This window comes from Furipterus horrens, unplaced genomic scaffold (assembly GCF_987537825.1).
Source record: "Furipterus horrens unplaced genomic scaffold, mFurHor1.1.pri manual_scaffold_11, whole genome shotgun sequence".
NCBI lineage: Eukaryota > Metazoa > Chordata > Mammalia > Chiroptera > Furipteridae > Furipterus > Furipterus horrens.
In genome coordinates this window covers 100,926,725-100,946,115 of record NW_028327181.1, presented here as the reverse complement: position 1 = coordinate 100,946,115, position 19,391 = coordinate 100,926,725, and the positions used below count along the sequence as shown (strand labels likewise).

General features: G+C 65.0%; 1 protein-coding gene across 1 annotated transcript in view; it reads left to right on the top strand.

Moving 5' to 3' along the window:
• Positions 1–11,243: 11,243 nt before the first annotated feature.
• CCDC57 (coiled-coil domain containing 57) overlaps positions 11,244–19,391 on the top strand; it is a 56,173-nt gene continuing 48,025 nt past the window's right edge. Inside the window, exons 1-4 of the mRNA XM_090257603.1 lie at positions 11,244–11,249; positions 13,065–13,507; positions 14,778–14,886; positions 18,873–18,974. Coding sequence (XP_090113729.1) covers positions 11,244–11,249; positions 13,065–13,507; positions 14,778–14,886; positions 18,873–18,974 — 660 coding nt within the window. The remainder of the gene's footprint in view (positions 11,250–13,064; positions 13,508–14,777; positions 14,887–18,872; positions 18,975–19,391) is intronic.

The following is a 19,391-nucleotide window of genomic DNA, read 5'->3' as shown; positions in this document are numbered from 1 at the left end:
AACCATTGGGAACGGCCCAGCTCTGTGTACCCAGCGTAAGCCAGGGCCTCCCTTCGAGGCCTGCCCTGCCGCACCGGCCACCCTACCCTCTCTCAACAGCCTTGGAGGCCCTGCCCTCTGCTCACCCTCTGCCTTGGAGGGCTGGGTGCTCCCTGGAGGCTCCCAGGGTCCTCAGGAGCCACTCTGGCTGCCTGTGGGACGTGGGGCATCACCTGAACTAGCTAGCAGGGTGAGGAGGCCCAGAGACCAGGAGGGGACAGCATGTGCCAGCACCTGTGTGGGCCAAGGGGCTGCCACGCCAGGCCCGCCTGGGCCTCCCACCCAGCCCTGCAGGCCCCAGGGTGCTCGGATGCCGCTTCCCCAGCTGACACGCAGCCTGCGGGCCAGCCCTGGGGCGGCCCTGTTGCCCACAGCAGCTGGTCCCAAGTGAGGATTCTCTGGGCGGTCGTGATGTGCAAGTCGGGATGGTGGGCAAGCAGGGGAAGGGGTGGGAGAGAAGGGCTGTGCGAGGGTATGGAGATGGGGGACGGGGACAGGGGTGGGGGACGGCGGCAGGGATTTGCAAGTGACCTGGCCTCATTGGCCTGCCTGCCCTGGGGTTGGGGGGCGGCGGAGGCACAGGCTGACTGACTCTCCAAGGAAAACCTGGCCGTTGCCCAGTCTAGGCCCAGGATGGGAGGAGTGGCCCCCCTGGGGGACCATTGGGGACCCTCACATGGTGCTTAGGGAGGCACATGGGTGGACACATGTTACCGGGCTGGCCTTTTGTGACATTCACCCTCCCAGGGAAGCACACAAACCGCATCCCCAGCCCAGAAATAACCTGCCGTCTGGGCCTTAGAAAGCTGATCTCCCAGGTGGGGTGCATGTGCTGGCTTCTGGACCAGGCAGAGCTGTGAGCCCCGCCCCCCAAGGTCCCGAGACGGCCCCACACCCTAGGCAGCTGGAAGCTGAGCAGAGAAGGCCAAGGAGTGTGCACAGGGTCCCCAGATGCTGGCTCTGACCAGACTGCAAAGCTGTGACGGGAGAGAGGGGCCCGGGGAGCGGGGAGGTGGGCGCTGGGACCGGCCTAGGCCCTCCAGCGCCACTGCTGACCACGCAGTCCCAGCATGCCAGGTGCCCCTGCAAGCTCTAGGGTGGACTCCCACCTTCTCGCAAGGCTGGTGGGGCAGAAACGGGGGAGGGGCAGCGGAGTGAGCTCACACGCCCAGACCCAGCTCTGGGGCGAACAGGCTGGACGCGCCTTCCGCTGCAGCTTAGGGATGGGGGAGAGAGCTCGGACCCCAGCGCGGCAGAGGCGGGAGGGGCTCGGGCGGCAAGGATGCCCCCGGTGGACTACTCGCCCAGCTGCGGGACGTGGGGGACGTGACCGCGCGCCCAGGGAGGAGCTGCCGCCGTATTGCCAGGAGTAGGTGCCCCCCGCGTCTGATACCATAGCAGCCGGTGTGCGCGCCACGTGCGGGGCCGCAGGGTTAGCGAGCCCTGGAGTCGCGCAGCATCCCGCGGTTCCCCCAGGGCGGGGCCGGCTTCACTCCCCTCCGCAAGGGTGGCCCACACCCGGGTCTCTGGGACAGTGTCCCCTGATGGCCCATTTCACAGATGGGGACTGAGACAACGCCCCGCTCCCCACCTGCCACGTGCGGGCGGTGATCCCGAGGTGCCACGGTGGGTCGATGGCTCTGCGTGGCAGCTTCTCCACTCATCCTCTGGCAGGGCCCTGGCACCAGAGTCCCCAACACCCCCCTCCACACACCCTCCCTGGCCACTGCCCTGGGGGGAACCCAAACCCCTCCAGCTGAGGTGTCCAGCCTCCTGGTGTCAGGCCCTGCCTGAGGTCACGTGGGGTCACTACAGAGCCTGCCTTGTGACCAGGCCTTCCAGTGCCCACACCACAGACTGCTGGGCAGGGAGGCCCCACACCCACTGGACACTACCACCAGTGTCCTCTGAGCCCTCCGTGGGGCAGCAAGGCCGCAGCCCCCCACCTCACCCTACCCCACCCCAGCAGGCACTTGGGCCTTGGCAGTGAGGCAGGGGGACTCTGGGACCCGCCCACACAGCATCCCCCGCTGCCCTAGGCTTCGGACAAGCCCCACAGGCCTGGGATGCATGGGGGAGCGCTGTCCAGTGGCCGTCTGGTGACCCTCAGACCCCCAGCCCGGCCGTGGTCATCACCCAGAGCGGTGCTGTTGGCCCGGGCGCCTCTACCGTGCAGCTCAGTGCCTCGGGGACAGAGAAGCACCCTGGCCCTCTCTCCTGCCCCCTTGTCCCTCACCCGGCCTCCAGGCACCCCCAGGGGCTCAGCTACTACTTCTGGTCCACTCACAAGCCTGCTGGTCACTAGCCTCGTCCGCCATCCAGGCAGGTACGTTATCAGCCCATTTTTCAGACAACTAAACTGAGGCCCCACTTGGTTTTCCCATGGGCCAGGGGCTGGGAGGGAGTGAGGGGAATCCCCGGAGCCCAGGCCAGTTCCTGGGTTGGGGAGTAGGTTTAGGGCCAGGCGAGAAGGGAAAGGAGGTGAAGGTGAGGACCACCCCCCTGTTCCCCACCGCCTGGCGAGGGGAGCCCACCAAACACAGCCGGCGCGCCTGGGCCGCTGCGGACCGAGCTATTTATACCCGGGACCGGCTGGGCTGCGGGGCGCCGCCACCTTCCGGCTGGAGCCCAGCCCCGAGGGCTGCCCGACGGAGGGGCGACCGTGCAGGGCACGGAGAGGTGGCAGCAGGCAGCCCGGGTCCTAGGGCACGGGAGGCTCGTCCGTGCCTGGGCGCCCGGGACCAGGAGGGGAAGGGGCAAGGGGAGCGAAAGCGCGGACTCGGCGCCCGCGGATCGGAGGGTCCTGGGTCCCGGACCTCGGCCCGCGCGGAGCACCCGGGCCGAGCCTACCTGCGGCCACTCGTCAGCCCGCCTCTGCCCGCCTGGCTGCTGGGTCCGGACAGGGGGGACTAGGTGCTCGGGCCGCTCGCGCTGCACGTCCCCATCACACGTCACGGCCGCTGGCACCGCCCCTGCCGCCCCGCCCGGACCCCGCGCCGCTGCGGGCGGGGCGCTCCGTGCTCCCAGAGGGCGTGTCGCCTGTGCTCCCACCGGGCCAGGGACCCAAGAGCAGGCCCCAGCCGGGAGAGCAGGTCTCCCGCCCCTCCATCTACCGCCCACGGTGCGCGCTGACTTCCAAGTTTGGCCGGGGCGGGGGACCTCCCGGGCAGTGGTTCCACTCGCTCTCGCCACTCCCCGGGCCGCTCGCAATCCGCCTGCACCCCACGTGCGCGGTGTCCGCGGACCCCATGGGGTTCCCGCCTCCAGCCTCCCGTCTCAGCTCCCCGGGCCACCCTGGGGTCTGCGCCCTCATTCAAACCTGAGCTTCCTCCGGGGCTAGGACTGCGGCCGGGGAGCGGGGCGGGCCTGCCCGGTCTTGGGCAAGGCCGGCACCCCCTCTGAACTTCCGTTTCCCGGTGTGGCTCGGAGCAGTGCGAGGCGGATGGAACCGCGGGCCTTCCCCTCACGTACCTGGAACCCGGACATGGGGTGGGGGCAGAGGGGGGAGACGTCCGCACACCCCGGAGACGCTCGCCCGGGGCGTAGGGATGGGCCCCCTGGTGCGAGGCAAGGGCTCAAGCCCGGCTTGTCTCCTCTGCAACTGGAAAGAACTAAGGTTTGAGGAGGCGCTGGAGGAGCGTGGCTTTCCCCGGGGGATGGTGACACTAGAGCTGGAACCAAAGGAGCACTTTCCACCTAACCAACCTGGAGTGACACTCAAGGCTCCCCAGCTACAGCAGGCAGAGGCACTGGTAGCTCTGGGCTTTATCACAAAGATCCCGGCTGGTCCAGAGAGTGGCAGGGGTGGGGTCCTCAGCGGCGGGATCTTCCAGGGGCCTGGGGGAAGCCACACCCCACACGGCAAAGGGGGCAGAATCGGCCTCCTGGCCCAGAGTCCACCGTGCGACTGACTGCCCCTTCTGAGATGCCAAGTCCATGAGGCCTCTGCTTTTTATTTTGGGTGCAGAGAGACACCCCCCCCCACACACACACCACCTGCCCCATGTTCCTTTGCATGCCCTCGATTCCAGTTGTTGGAAGTCACTGCCGTGGCCCCATCAGGCTCTGGAATGTGTCCCGAGGGGCCTCCAGGGCTGTCTCCGACCACCCACCCAGGCTGGCTGTGGATCTGGGGCAGGGCTGAGGGGTTGGGGTCGCACTCCACCTTCCTCTCTCTGGAGCATTCTGCCTGTGCGCACAGAAGGAGGAGTTCTGAAAATGATGCTGGAAACCTGGAGAAGCTGAGGGTCTCGCCAGCAGCCTCCCAGGGAGGTGGCTGGACAGGCCGCAGACCCCAGGGACCTCCCAGGGCCTGATGGGTCCATGCAGACCCCATCCTTCGATCGCTGCAGCCCCCCACTAGTTGCCAGGCCTGTGGTTTGCCCAGCGCCAGCTGCCACCACCCCGCTGACAGGGTCAGGGGAGGACAGGCAGAGTTGGGGAAGAAAGCTGAGTCATGGGACAGACGCTTGTGCCCAGCTACGACCCCTGCCCCAGGTCCAGGCTCCTCACGCTGCTCTCCTAAGGGACCTGATGTGCAGCTGTCAATGCTGGTCTTCACGCTCCCTCCACGCCTGTGGCCACACCTTCCCTGACTCCAGGCTGGAGATGACAGCCAGGCAGCCTGGCCTTGGGCCAGGGGTCCCCAACCACCCCCCTTGCAGGACCTTTTCCTCAAGTCTTCAGCCTCCCAGAAAAATTAACATTAACTGCCTGGTGTGCCCTGCTGTGGGCAGAAGCCAGAACCCCCCAGCCAGCCTGTCCAGCCCTGCCCAGGTGGGTGTTAAGCACGGCCATTAAATGGGGGTGGGGCTTGGGGGTGTCTGTGCTGGATGAGGGTTGGGGGTGTCATGCTCATTAATTGACCACTCCCCCCAACCCCATCCTCTGCTTGGTGTTCCCGGCGTATCATATCAAAGGAATCATGCACTGTGGCCTTTCATCACAGGCCGCGTCACCGAGCACAGCGTTTCCGAGGTTCCTCCGTGTGCGGCCTTGATCACGCCATTCCTTGTTGTGGAGAGACCACATTCATCGGCTGGGGACACACATCCAGGTCCTTTCTGCCTCTGGGCTGTTGTGAGCAACATCAGCATAAGCAAACGCTCCCGTAAAGTCCCTGCGTGAACCTGTCTTTGTTTCTCTTGGGGACGGAGCCCAGAGCTGGCAGATGTTGTCTAGAGCAGTTGCGCCATTTGACGCGCCCCCAACAGTGATGGTCCAGTGTCTCCACATCCTGACAACACACATCCCTTTGCCCTTTTCTTAAAGTGGCGTGGTGGCTTTGACTCGTGTTTCCCGAGCAATGGCGCACGACACCCTTTCACGGCCCTGTGGGCGTTCGTGCACCCTCGTTGGAGAGTCGTCTACTCATGTCCTTCAATGACTGGTCTTTTTGTTGAGTTTTAAGACGTGTTCTGGGGCCTTCACCGACATATGATTTGCAGGTGTGTGCTCTCAGCTGTCCCAGCCCTTACAGGGATAAGTCTGTGTGGCCAGCCTGCTCCCACATTGAAGCTGGAGTGGGCGATACCAGGCAGGGGTCCCTGTGGGGCCGGAGGCTGCCCTGGGTCTCCCCTTCCTACTCCCGGGGCAGCCAAGCCCTGCCCCAGCCCCTTGCCCCCAGCACTTGAGCCTCAAGGAGGAGGCCTTAGCAACGGGCATGGAGCAGGCAGCAGGCCCGTCTGGGTGCTGGGGGAGCAGCTCTCCCTGGCTTGAAGGGCATGGGCTGCCTGGGGTCTCGGCGCCTCTGGAGGCCACAGGCTCTGTGCGGCCATTAGTCCCAACTCTGTCTCAGGCTGGAGACTGGACAGGAAGTGACCCTGAGCCTGCTGCCATGCCCTTTGCCCCCTGCCCCCCAGACACTTTTCCTCCTCCTCGTTCCACTGCCCCATCTTAGGCTATGGGTGGGGGCTGGGGATCCTCAGGGCTCCCTCTTCCCAGCTAGGCCCTGGGGATGGGACTGGGACACCGGGGAACATGGGTCAGGGGTGAAACTGTCCTTAGTTCTTCCCTCAGGCTGGAGCCCCTCCCTCCCTGTTTGCTGCCTGTGCCTGTCCCCTCTGGGCCGCCCTTCCAGCCCTGGGACCCAGGTGCCCACTGCCTGGCTGCCTGCTCCTCCCTCCCTTCTCCCTGGAGGCCCCCAGCCCAGCCCCTCTGCTGCCCACAGGCCTGTCCCCTGCCCCTGTCCCATGGCACAGGGGACTGATACTCCGTAGCTCAGGGGCAGCCATCCACCTCGCCTATGGGTGTCTGCCCCCAGGTCTAGCCTGAGTGAGGAGTCACTAAGAAGCTGTGGGGTGGCCAGGCAGGAACGCAGGATGCTGCTCATGAAGGACTGGTGGTCAGAAGGTGGGGGGGGGGTGGCTCTCCAGTGGCTGGGCCTGGTCCCCAGCAACCAGTCTCCTGAGAGGGGGCCCAGGACAGAGCTGCTGACTACATGACCTCTGCTGGCAGTGGCCTGCTCCTGTGGCCCGTACACAGCCTGAGGGCAGCCAAGTGGTACCTGCTCACCAGGTGACGTGTGGCACCTGTCACAGGTGGGGACAGCTGGAGAGGCTGGCTGAGCTCAGCACACACACACCCTCCTCCATTAGGGACCCAACCCCGGGGCCACCACACTCCTGTCCAGGCCTCCAGCCCCAGCCCCCAAATGCAGCGGCCACTTCTCGGGTCTCACAGCAGGACCTGCGGCCCGGTGGCACCCAACTCCTCCCTGTGGCCATTCCAGGCTCCAGGGCTTCCCTGCCCTGTCTTCCCGCCCATGCCCACCCCCATCTGGAGTGTGGGACCTGGGGTTATAGCTCCCCATATGTCTCCTTGATCTCAGTTTGGAGCATCCCAGCCCCAGGGGACAGAGGTCATGACCCAAGCCCCTGCCCCAGGGCGGAGGGTGGGCATCTCTGCCCACCAGCCCTTCCCCAGCCAGATGGAGGATGGCAGCCAGGCCTCGCGACGGGCGGCTGGAGTGGGCTTGGCTATGAGCCAAGCTCTGCACGTCCCTTCCAGCCTGTGGAGAGGGCGAGGCCTTGCCCAACCTTCCTGTGCTGCCCGCAGCCCTCCCCACCCCTCCGTGACTCAGCACCCCCTGCTCGCGGGGGAGCCACCTAGGGGCTCGCAGGGGCAGGATGCCTCCCAGGGGCAGCTGACAGCCGGTGCCCCATCCTCTGTCCCTCACAGTGACGTCAGCTCAAGGGTGGGCTTCACATGGGGCATGTGAAGCCGGAAGGCCTACAAGAGTTGCCCAGGGCCACACGGGCTCCTGGCTTCCAGCCTTGGTTTCCTCCTCCTCATGCAGAGGGGTGGGCCTCATGGTCTCTGGGAATTGGGTACATGCTGCGAGCCCCATCAGGGCACCCCCAGGCCTGGAGTCACCTTCCACTCGCAGGCTGCCGTCTCTGCAGTGGGCAGGATGGCAAAGAAGGTGGATACCAGCCCCTCTTAAAGACAGCTGTGGGGTCCACGTGGCCAGGTGCCCCACTTGGTGCCCACTGTCAGGACACCTCCCACTTCCTGTGGCCTGGCTTATCGCCCTCCTGGGCCTCTCCAGGAGCTGCCTCCTGAAGCAGAGCCTTTCTTAGGGTGGACAGGGTAGGGATGTTTGTCCTGCACTGGCAGGACCAGCTTAGGGACCAGCCCTGGGCAGCACCCATGCCATCCGGGTGTAGAAAGCAGGGACAGGGGTGTGCAGCAGGCTGCGTCCCTGGCCTCCGGGCCCATCCCTGCGCGGGGGACCAAGGAGCTGCCGCCGGGCGGGCTGAGCACACGTTTTGTCTTAACTTGGGACAACTGTGACCCCCTCGGCCCCAGTGAACGCTCAGGTGCTGTGGACGGGTGTCCCTGCCCAGGCGCTGCCTGCAAGGGTGGCTTTGTTGCTTTTTGCAACGCGTAACTGAGCACAGACAGAAGCGCACAGGCTGTGAGTGCACGCGCGGGATCAATTCTCACAAACCGAACCTGTCACTGCTGCAGGGACGCGCCCCGTGCAGCCCCACCCGTCCACGCGCGGCCCCGGGTCCCGCGAGGCCCCCGCGGCGGCTCAGGTCCACTCTCTGGGTGCAAGACGGGGCGCGCTCGGGGAGCCCGCGTCCTGGAGCCCCTGGACTCAGCTGGTGAAGCCTCGGGCCGTCCGGTGCACCCCGCCACCCCCCGACGGTCCGGGCGCTCCTCACTCGGCTGGCCCGGCTCGGAGGCGGGTCGCCTGCGGAGCCCACGGGCCCCTCGGCGCCCGCGAACGGGGCCGGGCGGGGCGGGGGGAACCCGGGGCCCGGCTCGCGTTTCCCGCCGGCGGGACCGGAGCGCTGCACCGCGCTCGCCCGGACCGCGGCGGACGGACTCGCGTCGCTATGGCAACGCGCCGGGAGCGGAGGTGGCCCGCGGCCGGCGTTCCGGGTGGGGCGCGGGCGGGGCCTCCACTCGCGGCCTCTCGTCCTTTCCTTGAAAAAAGCCGCGAACGCCGGGGATGGAGCGCTGCGCGGCGCGGGCACCCAGCGCCCCTCTGGGCCCTGCGGAGGGACGCTCGCCGGCGCCAGGTCGGTGCTGCCCGCCCCGCGCGTCCCCGCGGCGCCACCGGCCAGGCTGCGGGCGAGGACAGCCCTGCCCAGGCGGCCGGGGCGGGGTGGTGGTTTCAGGGTCACTTGGGACTTGCTTAGAGGTTTCGGAAGCGGCGCAAAGCTTTGCCCCGGTCCCTTTGCCGAGGCCCGCAGCCTCGTCCGGGGCCGCAGCTGGGTTCGCGGGCCCCCCGGCGCCCCGGAGGCGAGGGTTTCAGCTTCGGTTCGGGTTGTGGGGCTTGAGCGGCTGCTGCGCCCGGGAGCCGTCATCTCGGCGCAGGAAGGCAGGGCCACGGCCTTGGGCCCCCCGGGGGTCTGCAGGCCCCGGGGACTGTTGTGTTCCCGGGAGGGAGCGCCCCGGGCGCAGACGGGGGGCCGCTGAGCCGCAGATTCAGAAGCTCTGGGGAAGCTGGTGCCGTGACCCTTTCTCTCCCGAGCCCCGTGCTGCGCTTTCCTTGTCCTTACGAAAAGCTCGGCCTGAGACGAGAGACTAAGGGCGCCTTCCGGGCCCGTAACCCACCGCCTTCTGAGATCGCCGGCCGCCTGAACGAAGCGCCCACGAGGCTTCGGTCCCTGTGGCCCCTGACGGGTTCCGGTAGCGACTGGCCGCGCACACGGCAGCTTTTCTGGTTTCAAAACCAGGACCCAACGCCGAGGGTCTGTCCAGGTGTCTCGTGGGCGACGGGACCCTGCAGGGCCCGCCGTCCTGCTCTTGAGTCCGGGACAGTCCGCGGTCTTGCTTTGACTCAGAGGGGTCAGTTATTTTGCAGACTCCACCTCAGTTTGGGTTTATCTGATGGTTCCTCACGATTAATAAAGTCAAGTTGTGCACTTTTGGTAGGAAAACCTGAACAGTGAAATTGTGCTGTGCCCCACGCATCTAAGCAGCAGGCACACGGGGCCACTTGGTCCCATTACTAACTGGCCACGCGGCCTGGGTCGTGCCTACCGGGGTCCCCAGCGTGATTGACCACCTGTCCCTTTGTGAGTGACATGCATCTTGTGGGCAGCTGTCCTGGGACTGAGTAGCTTGTTCGTAACCGTGCGGCCTGTCACTAATTTTAGCATCCACCAGGGAGTGTTTTCCGGCATGGTTACGTCATATCTGCCAAATGGTGCTTTTTCCATTACCATTATTCCTTTTATATTTGTTAGTTGGGTTTCTACTGTAGGAAAGACTTTCTTCCTCTATACTTTCCTCTTTGTTCTGTTGTTTGTGTTGGTATAGGCAGCTTTTAAAAGCCCACTGGTCATCAGCCACTACTGTCTGAGTCTGTCGCTCTGATTGCCCCGCGCTGGGCCCCGCGGCCCCTTCAGGCTGGCCTCTGCTCCCCGAGCACTTCCTTTCTCTCTGGCACCACGGCCTGCGCCAGGCTCGTCTCGTGCTTTCCGCGTGCAGGCCTGGAACCAGCCGTTTCCCTCAGGGGTGCTGGTGCCTTTGCCATAGGAGGCGGTGTTTCCAAATCAAGGTCTGGCTGCAGGTGGGTCACGGCTGCTGGAGCGTCACTGCTTTCGGCTTTCTCCACAGGCAGAGCTAGGAGACGTGTCTGCGCGCACCACACACGTGTGTATCGGGTTGTGGATCTGCGTGCCTGGGCGGCATCAAAACTCGGTTCACATTGGGAGCTGCGCTTCCAGTCCCTGCCCCAGGCCTCGCTCTCCACGCCTTCTTCTCGCTGCGTCCGGCGCCACCGCCCTCGCATGATGACTTCCTTTGCTCAGTCCTAGACCGCACACGAGGCCGCCTCAGAACCACCACTCCCGTCCCTGTGAAAGCAAAACCCAGCGAGAGTGTGATGTTTGCATGCGGGGGTTTTGTTTTCACCCTCAGAACCTGCAGTCAGGTACAGGGTTGGCGTTCCTGCGTTCAGTCCCGTGTAGTGAAGTGACGTGCGTTTGTTGCACTTTGAGTGACTGACTGAAGGTCTTGGTCCGTGAAACATCCGTGTGCTTCTCAAAGTCAGCGGGGTCCAAGGTCCTCACTGCAAGCGTGTTCCAGCCCCTTCCCATTCTGTACCCCACTTCCTCCCTTTTTGGGGGGGAGGGAATTTGGCAGGTGTACATTCAAGCAGAAAGCTCGGCCTGCCCTCCCTGCGTGGCGCCCCTCAACCCCACTGGTGTTGGGGTGGGATGGACCTCTGTCTGCGCCCGTCGCTTACTTCAGGTCTGACAGGTGTTTGAGGGCCACTGCCCGGCAGTGAGTGGAGGGTGGGGCAGGGGCTGGGGGTCCCAGGCCCTCGACTCCCTTCGAGAGGACACACACCGAGCACAGCTCAGTGTCGCGCGGCCGGGCGCGCTGGCGTGGAGCCCGCTGCCCGAGTGCTGCTCAGGGCGCCGCCTCGGGGCCTCCCTGCGGCCTGTGTGAGCTCGGCATTGAGTCACAGCAGCAGCCCGGCCACGTTCCTCGCCGGGGCGGCGGTGGGCTCTGCGGCATTAGGAGGGCCAGGGCAGCCTCGGAGGTTGAGGGGACAGCCAGGCGCACCCAGAGCCGTGGTCCTCGGGCAGCAGGTGCCCAGGGTGCCAGCTCCAGCATCTGTGCCTGCGGTACGCCTGCGCCGCCTGCTGCCGAGTCTGCGCCTGCCTGGGCTCCGTGCGGGGACACCGTGCCCTCCAGTTCAGGACTCACCCGGTTACCCCAGAGTGTTGGTCGGCGGAATGGAGGTGCGATTGAGGACTTGGTCACGTCTGCAGGTCGGGCGGCCTGCGGTGGTTCCCCGACTGTGCACTTTACCCTGATGGCCTGGCCTCCTGGCGCGCGGCTCGAGGGGCACCGTCAGCATCATCCGCGGGGCCCCTTCTCCGAGCTCCTTGGCCTCGTACCCTCCCTCCAAGCGTGCTGCCGGTGTGAAGGGGGCCTGGGCCGGGGCCTTCCTCACGGTTCTGGGGTCCTGTGAAGAGACACCTCAGGTCTGCCACCGCCGGAAGCTCCAACTTCGGAGCCCCTTTCTCGCTGTGCTCTGTGGGGGAGGCGCCAGGTGCCGGCCTGGCTGCCAAGGCTGGGACGCTGGCGGGTTTCGGTGAGCGCGTGTGCGCGTCATGGTACCCCTGGGGCACGTTCAAACGAGCCGGTGGCCAGGCGGTCTTCTAGCCCAGCCTCTGCTGCCTGGGTCTGCTCGGGGCCTGTGAGCCTTCCCTGTTGGGAACCCACGGCTTCCGTGACGAGTGGTTTCCGCCTTCCTGAGACCTGGGGGTTTCCAAGAGCTTTTTATACCCGACAGGCAAACTTATAACATAGAAACGGGCGAGGGAGCTCGGTGTCTCACTGATGCTGAGCTGCCCGGCTGTGGGGGGCCAGAGGGCCGTGAGCAGCACAGCAAAGCCTGGGTGGCCGGGGGTCCCCCCCTCCGGAGGGTCTGGCAGTTTTCCCAGAAATTTCATGGGTTCCTCTTGAAAATGAGGTGTTTGCTGGGGACAGTGGCCAGCTGACACAGGAGGTGCAGATTGGCTCTGAGGCCTAGAGCTACGAACCTCAGCCTCGGAGCTTTGGGGACCACCCTGGGGTGAGACTGGGGCAGAAGCAGGGCGGGCAGTCGGAGCTGGCTTCTCTCTCGCCTCAGCTACAAGTCTGGAGGGGCCGTGGTGGGCAGCGTGGCCAGGCTGGCCCAGGGGTCTTGTGTCCTGTGCCAAACGGGTTCAGCCTGACCGTGAAAATGTCAGGATCACGGGGTCGGATTTCCACACTGGAACATCAACTCTGGTTGGTGGCCATGTGACCAATGCTGGGGACCGGCATGGACCAGGGCGTGGAAGTGTGGTCCTCAGAGGAGGGGAGCCCATGGAGCCCGCGGGCTTTGGGGTGCTCTCTCAGAGGCTTCTCGTCCAGGATCCCCGCAGCATGGGTATTGTTCAGTGCTGGGTGCTCTTGAGGTCCCCATTCCGTCCCTGTGAGTGCGCACAGTGTCCGGTGGCCTGTGTATGCCCTGGTCTCTGCTGGGGAGCCCCCCCGACCCCAGAACTCACCAGGCCCACCTGAGTGCCTCACTCACAGCCCCCACCATCACCTGGGCTTATGGGGGTGGAGACAGCCGTTCCATACCCACTCCCTGTGGAATACCCACCTATGGGGGTCAGTGTGTCACCTCGTTGTCCCATGCCTGTGCTTTCCCTGACCTTTGCAGCTGGCCGGCCGTGACCTGGCCTGACCCCTGGTTTCCCAGAGAGCCTGGCGCCAGCACAGGCCGTGACCCAGGCACACCTCTGACAAGTGCTGCACAGTGTCACCTGTGTGTGTGACTTCCTCCGTGAGTCATGTGCTGCTTTTGACAGGGGTGTTCCTTATGCCACGTGTCTCATGCATGTCACTCGTGATGCATGTGCCCCTGAGGGCCCTCGGGGAGCCCCCCACGCCAGAACCCAGTGTGACCAGATGGCTAGGAGCTGGCCCAGAGCGCCTCCCTCTTCCCATGGTGACAGCGGCCCATGTCGGCGAGGCTCCGAGGTGTCCTTGTGCAAGGCCAGTGAGAGTCCCTAACGGAGCCGCTGCCCGCCTCTCTCACCACAGCTGCCACGGTGCCGCTGCCACCGCCCTCAGAGCAGTCCCTGGACGCGCTGCTGGCCCGCAAGGAGGAGGAGTGGAGGGCGCTGCAGGCCCGCCGCTGGCAACTGCAGGAGGCGGCTCTGCAGGACGCGCACGGGCAGCTGCAGGAGGCCCAGGGGCAGCTGCGGCGCCTGCAGGAGGACTTCACCTACAACCTGCAGGTGCTGGAGGAGAGGGACCGCGAGCTGGAGCGCTACGACGCCGCGTTCGCCCAGGCCCGGGCGCTGGAGGAGGCCAGGCAGGCCGAGGTGAGCGAGCTCAAGATCGAGGCGGCCAAGCTGAGGCAGGCGCTGGCCAGGGAGGCCCAGGAGCGGGAGGCCCTGCAGCAGCAGCAGCAGCTGAAGGAGCAGGAGCACCGCCTGGAGCTGCGGCGCGTCCACAGGTGGGGACGCACCTGCCCCTTCCTCCCACACTGGCCCGTGTCCCTTTCAGCGGGCGCCCAGCCCGTCCACTCACAGGCACAGAGCAAGCCAGTGGGTCCGTCCAGCAGGTGTCCACACCGCACGCCGCCGCCCCGGGGTCCGGGAAAGAGCAGTCGCCTTTCACAGAGCCAGCCTGTCCCGGAGCAGGAAGTGTCTTGAGAAGCAGCTGCTCAGCGCCAGGCTGCTCCGGTCCTGGTGCGGACGGCGCCGGGGCGCACGCAGGGGTCGGGGCAGGTGTGGCCACGTCGCCCTTCACGGGGCCTCTCAGACCTGCTGAGCGTTCAAAGGGTCCTTAAAGTGATTTACGCCATTTCGTGAGGTGTCTCCTCAGGTCTTTTGCCCACTTATTTTTTGCGAAATCTGGGGCATTCATAGGCATTAACTTCCTTTTTTCTTTCTTTTCTTTTTTTTTTAAAGATTTTATTTATTTATTTTTAGAGAGAGAGGCAGGGAGAGGACAGGGAGAGAGAAGCATCCGTGTGTGGTTGCCTCTCACGCACCCCCAGCTGGGGACCTGGCCTGCGACCCAGGCCTGTGCCCCGACCGGGAATCAGACTGGAGACCCTTTGGTTTGAGGCCGGCGCTCAGGCCACTGAGCCACACCAGCCAGGGCTGCATTTACTTGGAATGCATTTCTGTCCCTCCCTCTGTCCTGCTCTGGGACTCCGTGGACACGACCATCAGCACCGGTCCCCGAGGTCCCGTTCACTTGCATTTGTCATCTGCTTCCTGTTCCTCATCCCGATTCTTTCCTGTGTCGTCTCCGTTCCGCGGCTGAGCCCCCGGCAGCCCTCAGGTTTCCGTCCGCTGCTGCGCCTTCTCCTGCTCTGCTGAGAACGTCTATTTCCCGTCTGTTTCGAGAGCCACTGGCTGGGGCGTTTCCACGACAGCTGCTCTGACACCGGCCAGGCTGTCTGCCTGTCAGCGCGCTGTGGCCGTCTGCGGACAGCCTGGCTTCCTCAAGCGGATGTTTTCCTCGTCCCGCACGTTGAGGACTGTGACGAGGCTCTGCCTCCCATTTCACGCTCTCTCCTGCGGGCCGTCCCCTGTCTGGGCGCCGCGCACAGGCCCAGGGTGCGCAGGCCGGGCGTGGGTGTACGTGCAGCCCCCGAGGTCCCCCGGAAGCCCCTCTGCAAGCAAAGCACCAGCCCACGCTTGTGAAGTTCACCGGCATGTGTCCTCCTGAGGACGACCCGGTGGGTCTTTCCTTAGGCTGTTGTCCTCACACAGGGACAAGAGCGGTGCGATGGACCTGCAGCGGGGACAGTACGAGGAGCTGAAAGGGAAGCTGGCGCGGAAGCTCGAGGAGCTCGAGGGTGAGCTCGCTCTGCAGAGGCAGGTAGGGCCGGGGGCTTGGTCCCTGCTCGGCCGCCCTGCGGCGTGTCCGGGGTCGGGGGTCGGGGTTGGTCTGCAGGGGGCCTGTGGAGTCTGAGTCCCTCCACTGTGCCTGCTCAGGGCTCGCTCCTCAGAAGCCAGCAAAACGTCCCCCTTATGTATTTTAGAGAAAAGCGTTATTTGTTACTGTCAAAAGGAGCCGGGAACTGACATTGTTGTAATCATTTCTCTTAGAAAAATGATGAGTAACTGTAAGTTTTACTATAGACTTGTCAATGGAGAGGTGGCGCTTCATCCTGTCACCAGAATTTCTCCTTGGTTTTGTTGAAACTGCCTGACCGCTGAAAGGCCTGGGCCTCGTGGGGCAGCTGCCCGGGGTGGTCCCCATGGTCTCCTCGCAGGATGTGCTGGGCTGCGCCCTTGTGGCAGTGGCTGGTCTTTAAGGAGCTGCGTCCCTGAGTCTCCTGCGACACGTGCGTTTCCCTGCTCCTCCAGCGCTGACCTGCGCGCACAGGTGGGGCGGAGGCCTGAGGTGGCAGAGCTGTGATCTGTGTCCAGGGCGCCACCAGCACTTGAACTCTTAGCCACATTCCTTGCCCCGTGGCGGACAGGTAGCAGCCTGCGCCGTCCTTCTGGGAGTGACGCTGAGGGAGTCCTCGCATGTCAGGGAAGTGCCGCGGTCCGCTGGGTCAGCCCTCTCCAGAAGGACAGACCTGTCGCGCGGTCCTGCCATCCCACAGCACAGCGTCCGCGCCCCGGGACAGGACAGCACCCTGAGAGGCGCTGTGCCAGTCGGGAGGGAAAGGTGTCTGTGGACACGCCTGGCCTCTGGGTGCCATTCCACGCACAGTGCGTCCCCTGGCCTCGCCGCAGAGGAGAATGCCCTGCCTCACCCCTCCCTTCCCCTTCGAAGTTCATTGCCAGGGTGCTGCCGTTGTGTGCAACACCCTTTAGCGTGCGTGGAGACTCTTGCAGGGGACTTCCGTTTGGAGCTCTCGGGACCAAAGCTCTTAGTGAGCGGGTTTGACGTTTGGGGCCAGCCCAGGCCGTCGGCGCTAAGGTGGCCTGAGCCGGGCGAGCGAGAGAAGGCCAGCTGTGACTTATCTGACAGTGAGCCGTTTCCACAGACGGCGCCCAACTCCCTCACGAAGAAGGCATTTCAGGGGCTCTGGGCGGCGGTGGGGCAACTCTGGGGGTCCCCGGCTGCTGCTCAGCTCCTGCGCTGGCGAGCGGGCCCCTCTCAGACCTCGGAGCCTCGGGTCTCCGGAAGGACGGGAACCTGGTACTAAACTCTGGCTCTGGTGTCCAGGCGGCTGCTGCCCAGGGCGTGGGGAGCATTCGTCTGGGTGGTTCTAGGACAGTGGGTTGTGCCGGTACCGGGGTGCAGTGGGCCTTGCTGGGGCCCTGCTGTGCTGCCCCATCTCACGCTGGCAGTGCCTGAGCGGGCCCCTTCCTTGGGGCTGGTCCGCGTCTTGCTTCAGATCTTCGAGTCCATTATCGACTCTCAGAGGTGGAGTTGATCCGGTGGTGACAAAGGCCTATGTCTGGAACGATGCGGTGGGAGGCGGCGTCTGTGCTGCAGCCCGGGGCCTGACTGCTCAGCAGGCACGGGGTTGGAGCCACCGGGCTAGAGTGGGAGTGACCGAGGGGTTCGCTCCCAGAGCACGAGCCTCGTGCCGGGGCCGGGCGCCCTCCGGCCCTGGTGATAGCAGGGTGTGAGCGCCGGGACCACCTGGCCGGGGAGTGAGCAGGCGCTGCAGGGCAGCCTGGGTGGCACCTGAGCAGGCCGGGCTCGAGCTCTGCTGCCCCAGGGTCGTCACCTGCGGGACACGGTGGGCGGGCGGACCTCTCACCCAGGGTGGGTGGAAAGGTGCCCGGAGAACAGGACGGTGAGCCTGCAGGTGAGGAGGGGGAGGGAGCGGCGGGCGCCTGCTTGCTCAGGGAGTTTGGAGTCAGTGTCAGGGTGTGGGGGCCACGTGGGGGCACCATGCAGGGTTCATAGGCCCTCACCAGGGCGTGCCTTCGCTTCAGGTGAGAGGGGACCGAGCAGAACATGCCGTGAGCTCAGTCGTGATTTTATTGGGTTGGCCAGAAAGTTCATTGTGTTTTTTCATAAGCTGGCTCTTGTAGCGCTTCGTTCTCTTTAACTTTATTCAAGACAGTTTTATTAGATTGTATTGTGACAGCTGTAATGTCAGCATGCGTTTTTTTAAAAAACATGAAAACTGGTGAATTTTTGTGAAGCCATTTTAATGTCGAAGATAGAAGGAAATACGCAACGTTTTCGGCATACTATGCTTTATTACTTCAAGAAAGGTAAAAGCCAGCTGAAACGCAGAGAGACGTGTGCAGGGCGTGGAGAAGGGGCTGTGGCTGAGCAAGTGTCAGAAGTGGTTTGCGGAGTTTCGTGCTGGAGATTTCTCGCTGGACGAGGCTCCACGGTCGGGCAGACCAGCTGAGGTTGATGGGATCAAATCGAGATATTGAGAACAATCCACGTTCTACCACATGGGAGAGCCGACAGACTCAAAATATCCAAATCAATAGTTATTGGTGAAACTGAAAACTGTTTTGTTTTACAGCAAAAGCCAAAGGGACTTTTTGGCCAACCCAGTAAAGGAGCCTCTGCTTTTGGTTTGAGGACAGACTGGGGGGCCGGGACCGGGGGACAGCCGGGGGGGCTGCTGCAGCCGGGTGAGGGTGGGCCTGGGGGAAGGGCAGGTCCTGGGCTCACCTGAAATGGAGGGGCTGGGAGAGGCAGGTGCTGAGGACACACTGAGGGCCGGACCCCTGGGGGGTGACTTGCCAGGTACTGAGACGCGACCGTGTGTTGGGGGGATGTTCGCTCAGGCCGCATGGCAGGTGGCTGCTGAGGTTGGGTTGGGGGTCACAGAGTGCAGAGTGGGGAGCCTGGGGCAGAGGAGCCATCCTGGCTGAGCCTTGACTGGGAAGCAAGCAGGCAGGTGTGGGGACTTCGGCGCCTGCCGCAGGGGTTCTAGCAGGAGAGGACCCCCAGGGGCAAGAGAGGAGGGTGGCCAGGGGGTGGTGTGAGCAGAATGTGGGGGTGGGCGTGGGGACAGCTGCAGGGGGTGGGTTCCTGCCCTGGGCTGACTCCCTGCGGGGTCCGCCTGCCCCCTGGCGGCCGCAGCCTGCAGAGCTCGCAGCAGAACCCAAGAGCTCATCTGGCCTCACGTGAGTGGACGCCAAGGATGCCAGTGCGGTGCTCACGTGACCCCTGGTCCTTCACTTGGCCCTCGGAGGACAAAGACGGGGGCGCACAGGTGTTCGAGTGTCCGAGGCCCCGCTCGACCCCAGAGAGGCCGCTCGCAGTCCCGACGGGCACGTGTGCGGCCGAGCAGGCAGGCTCCAGTCACTGGGCACACGGGCAGCTTACGGGGGCGGGAGCTGGTGAGCCTGCAGGACCGGGGACAGGGATGCTGGAGGCTGGGCTTCTGCTGTCTCCCCTCAGACAGGACCCGATGGGAGGGGTCCCTGCACTGTTGTCCTGATGGGCCTTCTTGGGGGCAGGAGGGAGCCGGGGGCCCGGCCCAGTGACAGGCTGCAGCGGCCCCTACTGGGGCCAGGAGCCTGGAGACTGCAGACTCCAGGGGTCCGCTGCCCAGGGGGGAAAGATCACACTGGGGTGCATCCTGGGAAGGGGCCCTGCTAAGGGACAAGACAGACAGGCACAGAGAAGCAGGGAGAGAAGGGGGGTGCGTCCCCACACCAGGTGAGGCCGGGCCCCTGCTCGGTGGGCAGGGAGCAGCTTTGCCGCGGTAACAGCCTGTGGCCCCCAGCTTGCAGGGCGAGGCTGTGGGTGCGGCGGGGGGCAACCCAAGGTGTGGGGTGGGCTGCCCGGCTGCCGCCTGCCTGCCGTGAAGAAAGCCATGCAGGGAGAGGGTGACGGGCCTGCCACCCCGCTGCGCCCTCCGCTTGCTGGGTCTCTGAGGGGCCCCCACCCTTGCTCACCCCAAGCCCTCCCTGTTCCAGGAGCTGCAGCTGGAGTTTGAATCCGAAATGCGGAAGCGGGAGCAGGAGTTCCGGCTGCGCGCAGACAGCATGAGCGGCGTGGTCTTGGCCCACGAGCTCAAGGTAGCGAATGCCGTCCGCCGGCCTCCCCATGCTGAGGGGCCACTGAACGGGGCCTCGGGGTTCCCACGGGGCCTCTTCCTTGGCACAGAGCCTGGCACTGCCGGGGCACGTGGGAGGGGCACCCACACCTGGCCTTTAGCCCTGAGACAGGGTCCGGCCGGGATGGGCAGCGCATCGAGCCAGGGTAGAGGAAGTGGGGGTGGCACCTGCGCCGCCCAGCCAGCCCTACTGGTCACACCGGGGCAGGCGTCCAGCCAGGTGTTAGTGAGACAGAGACCGTGCCCAAGGGGTCAGCAGGGGCCCCTCCTCCAGGCCACCAGCCTCCCCACAGGGCTGCCATCCAGGGGGTCCAAGGACCGTGGCGGCTGTCCGTGGCTGGAGCCCAGCCCGTCTCAGCTCCTGGCCAGGACACCGGTC